This window comes from Orycteropus afer, unplaced genomic scaffold (assembly GCF_000298275.1).
Source record: "Orycteropus afer afer isolate SDZICR_OR568_19922 unplaced genomic scaffold, OryAfe1.0 scaffold00004, whole genome shotgun sequence".
Classification (NCBI taxonomy): domain Eukaryota; kingdom Metazoa; phylum Chordata; class Mammalia; order Tubulidentata; family Orycteropodidae; genus Orycteropus; species Orycteropus afer.
Window position 1 is genome coordinate 27,100,004 of NW_006921591.1, and position 4,405 is coordinate 27,104,408.

The following is a 4,405-nucleotide window of genomic DNA, read 5'->3' on the forward strand; positions in this document are numbered from 1 at the left end:
TTTTGAGTTGTGGTGCTGACGAAGAATGCTGAAAGTACCATGGACTGCTAAAAGAACTAACAGATCTGTCCTGGAGGAAGTGCACCCGAAATGCTCCTTGGAAATGAGAATGGCCAGACTTCATCTCACCTATTTTGGTCATGTTGTCAGAAAGGACCATTCCCTGGAGAAGGATGCCATGCTTGGTAGGGTGGAGGGTCGACGAAAGAGGGGGAGGGTGACAGGGTGGCTGCAATGATGGGCTCAGGTATAGCAGGGATTGTGGAGCTGGTGCGGGATCAGGCAGTGTTTTGTTTTTCTGTGCGTGGGGTCGCTATGAGTCGGAAATGACTCAACGACACCTAACAACAGCAACAACAGGATTTCATTTTACAAAAATCCATAATCAACACACATGGAAGCAGTAGTCAAGAAATCAAATAAATGCCCTATTGCATTGGTCAAATCTGCTGCAAAAAATTTCTTTGAGATATTACAAAGGAAAGGTGCCACTTTAAAGAATATGGGGTGCCTGACCCAAGCTGTGGTATTTTTGGTCGCTTCATATGCATGTGTAAGCTATATAATGAATAAGGAAGTTTGAAGAAGAATTGATGTATTTGAGTTATGGGCTGCCAGAAGAAGAAATAAATCTGTTTTGGAAGAAGTACAGTAAGAGTACTCCTTAGACGTGAAGATTGAAAGAATTCATCTCATGTATTATGGATATGTTATCAGGAGGGACCAGTTCCTGGATAAGGATATCATGCTTGGTAAAGTTGACAGTGAGTGAGAAAAGGAAACCCTGAATTAAATGGATTGACATAGTGGGTGCAACAATAACATCAAACATGGCAATGATTGTAAGGAAGGTGCAATACTGGGCAGTGTTTCATTCTGTTGTACACAAGGTTGCTATGTGTCAAAACCCACTTGACAATACCTAACAATAACAACACAAGGATTTTCCATATAAACAATCATCTTTATAGTCCTGTATCATTAAAATGTCTAATCAATTCTTCCTGAGAGCCATAAAGTTAACCTTCAAACTGAAAAATACATTCAAATTTGTTTTGAATGAGGTGTGTGGAGGTTTCATGAAATCATTTCTCAATGGCCTACAGGATCAATTGTGTACAAAATGAAAAAATAGGAGTATTATTGCTTTAGTTATGATGACTCATTGGTAGGTTGATTCCTTTCTTCCTTCCTTATTCATTTATCATCCCATTCTTTCAATAAATCCATACTAAATGCCAATTATATACCAAACTCTTGGTTAAGGTTCCATGTGAAAGGTGCAAATAAATGAGTAAATAAATCATTGTGCTATTAGTATTATTTATAATGTGATAATAGATTTAATTTGTTAACACATAACATTAAATGACCACTATGAACATTGGTGATTCAGTGGTAGGAATCTCACCTTCCATGAGGAGACTTGGGGTTGATTTCTCACCAAGGTACTGTATGCAGAGACACCACCCATCTGTCCAAGGACGTTTGTTTGGTAGTATGAAACTGAACAGGTTTCAACAGAACTTCATTCTAAAATGGACTAAGAAGAAAGTCCTAGAAATCTATTTCCAAAAATTACCTGATGAAATCTCCATGAATCACAACAGCCCAATATGTTACTGATCATGAGGATGGAATATAACTGAGAAGTGTTTCTTCAGTTGTCCTTGGGGTTCCATGAGTTAGAACCAACTCAACAGCAACTGATAACAGCAGTATCTACATGCAAAGTGAAAATCAGGGAACTCCATATGAGCTTGGAAAGTCAGGACATCTATGTAACCTGGAGAGACATAGCTGTTGTCAAGACCAGTGTCTTGCCTGTGGTCCAACCCTGTTCCACATGTTGACAACATTGATGGAGGCTTAGAATAGGTACATAACACATTTAGGGAAGGTAAATAAGGGGTGGGACATATACTAGTAGTTAATTCAGTGACTGTCAGATTCAAGATTCTATAAACTCTGGGAATATTCTCTATTACTTCAGGGAATTGAAATGAATTATTGTAATTAGTAACTCATTTTCCAGGAATAGAAAAGGATTATTATAATTAGTAACTTGTTTTTCAAGGTTTTCACACACCTGAGAGTGAGATATTCTAAATTATTTTCTCTATCAAGATACAATTATTGCAGGGTACCTTAGGGACTGGAGAATGGGGAATAATTGAATAATCTCCCCCTCCCTTTAAAAGGTTTCCTTTTTTATAGAATAAGCGTAATACATAGTAAATTAAGGCTTTGTACAGGTGGTACATTATAAAGGAATGGATGAGTTGCTAGTCTTCTACTTCAGACAAATCTGGTTGGAAATTCTGGCTACACTACTTTCTAAGGTTGTGACCTTGGACAATCTACATCTCTAAACTTCAATTTCCCAGTCTATGAAAGGAAGTTATACCTCTCCTTCAGGGTTTTTGTGAGCAGTACATGGGAAAAAAAAAAAAAAAAAAAAACCATGAAAACTCATAATACATTACCTGGCTCAGGGAACGTAGTTAATAAATGAATCCAGGTAATGTAAAGAGTTCATTCTTAAGTTCTCTTGCTAATGTAATCTGTTTCTCTCTCTTTCCTATCATTTTAGACAACTGTGATGACCCAATGGCATCCCTGCTGTCTCCAATGGCTTTTTCCAGTTCTTCAGACCTTACTGGTACTCATACCCTGGCTCAGCTCAACCAAAGAATTGGTAAGTAGGGTGATTGAAACCCTAATTGCAAGTGCCATATTAGCATCTAGGAGGATACTGAAGTAGGCAAACAATTTCATATACTGGGAGCAGGTCTAAAAGCAGTGGCTAAAAAAATATTGGGAAGTGTGGGGGTAAATTTTAGTTTAACTATATTTCCAAGGAGTATTCCAACCACAATTCTTCCAGGATATATTTGTTTGTTCTTCTGGTATGGTATTTTCAGTGTTTATCACTAACACAATTATGAAAAGGTGTCAACTTTTCTTCAGTCTTCCTTATTCATTGTCCAGCTTTCACATGCATATGAGGCGATTGAAAATAACATGGCTTGAGGTGGGCACATCTTAGTCTTCAAAGTGACACCTTTCCTTCTTATCACTTTAAAGAGGTCTTTTGCAGCAGATTGGCCCAGTGCAATACAACATCTGATACTTTGACAGCTGCTTCTATTGATGTTGATTATGGATCCAAGTAAAATGAAATCCCTTACTTCAATCTTTTCTCCATTTATTCTGATGATGCTTATTGATCCAGTTGTGAGAATTTTTGTTTTCTTTATGTTAAGGCGCAACCCATACTGCAGACTGTAGTCTTTAATCTTCATTAGTAAGTGCTTCAAATCATCGTCACTTTCAGGAAGGAAAGCTCTGTCATCTGGATATCATAGGTTGTTAATGAGTTTTCCTCCAATCCTGATCCCACATTCTTCATATAGTCTGGCTTCTCGGATTATTTGCTCAGAATACTGATTGAATAAGTAGGGTGAAAGAATACAACTGTGACTCACACCCTTTCTGATTTTAAACCATGCACTATTCCCTTGTTCTGTTGGAAAGATAGCTTTCTGGTTTATGTACAAGTTCCTCATGTGCTCAACTAAGTGCTCCAGAATTTCTTTCTGGAATTTTGCCCATGTTGTTGTTGTTGTTGTTAGGTGCTGTGGAGTCATTTCCAACTCATAGCGACCCCATGCACAGCAGAATGAAACACTGTCCCATCCCACGCCAGCTCCATGATCCCTGCTATACTTGAGGCCATCATCGCAGCCACCCTGTCAATCCATCTCGTTGAAGGCCCCCCCTCTTTTGTTGACCCTCCACTCTACCAAGCATGACATCCTTCTCCAGGCAATGGTCCCTTCTGACAACATGACCAAAATAGGTGAGACGAAGTCTGGCCATTCTCACTTCCACGGAGCATTTCGGATGCACTTCCTCCAGGACAGATCTGTTAGTTCTTCTAGCAGTCCATGGTACTCTCAGCATTCTTCGTCAGCACCACAACTCAAAAGCATCAACTCTTCTTCGGTCTTTCTTATTCATTGTCCAGCTATCACATGCATATAGGGCAATTGGAAATATGGCTTGTGCCAGGCGCACCTTAGTCCTCAAGGAGAAATCCTTGCTCCTCAGCTTGAAACAATTCCTTCATGGTTGACTTTCCCAATGCTACACGTCGTCTAATGTCCTTACTGCTGCTTCCATTGGCATCTACTGTAGAACAAAACAACATGAATTCTCTGACAACCTCAATCTTCCCTCCATTTATTGTGATGCTGCTCATTGGTCCAGTTGTGAGGATTTTTGTTTTCTTTATATTGAGACTTACCACATACTGCAGACTGTATTCTTCAACCTTCATCAGTAAGTGCCTCAAGTCATCCTCACTTTCAGCAAGCAAAGTTGTATCGTCTGCATATCTCAG

At 39.1% G+C, this 4,405-nt stretch overlaps 1 protein-coding gene across 1 annotated transcript in view; it reads left to right on the forward strand.

Moving 5' to 3' along the window:
• CNTNAP5 (contactin associated protein family member 5) overlaps window positions 1–4,405 on the forward strand; it is a 1,495,600-nt gene that overhangs the window by 2,305 nt on the left and 1,488,890 nt on the right. Inside the window, exon 2 of the mRNA XM_042780525.1 lies at window positions 2,594–2,698. Coding sequence (XP_042636459.1) covers window positions 2,594–2,698 — 105 coding nt within the window. The remainder of the gene's footprint in view (window positions 1–2,593; window positions 2,699–4,405) is intronic.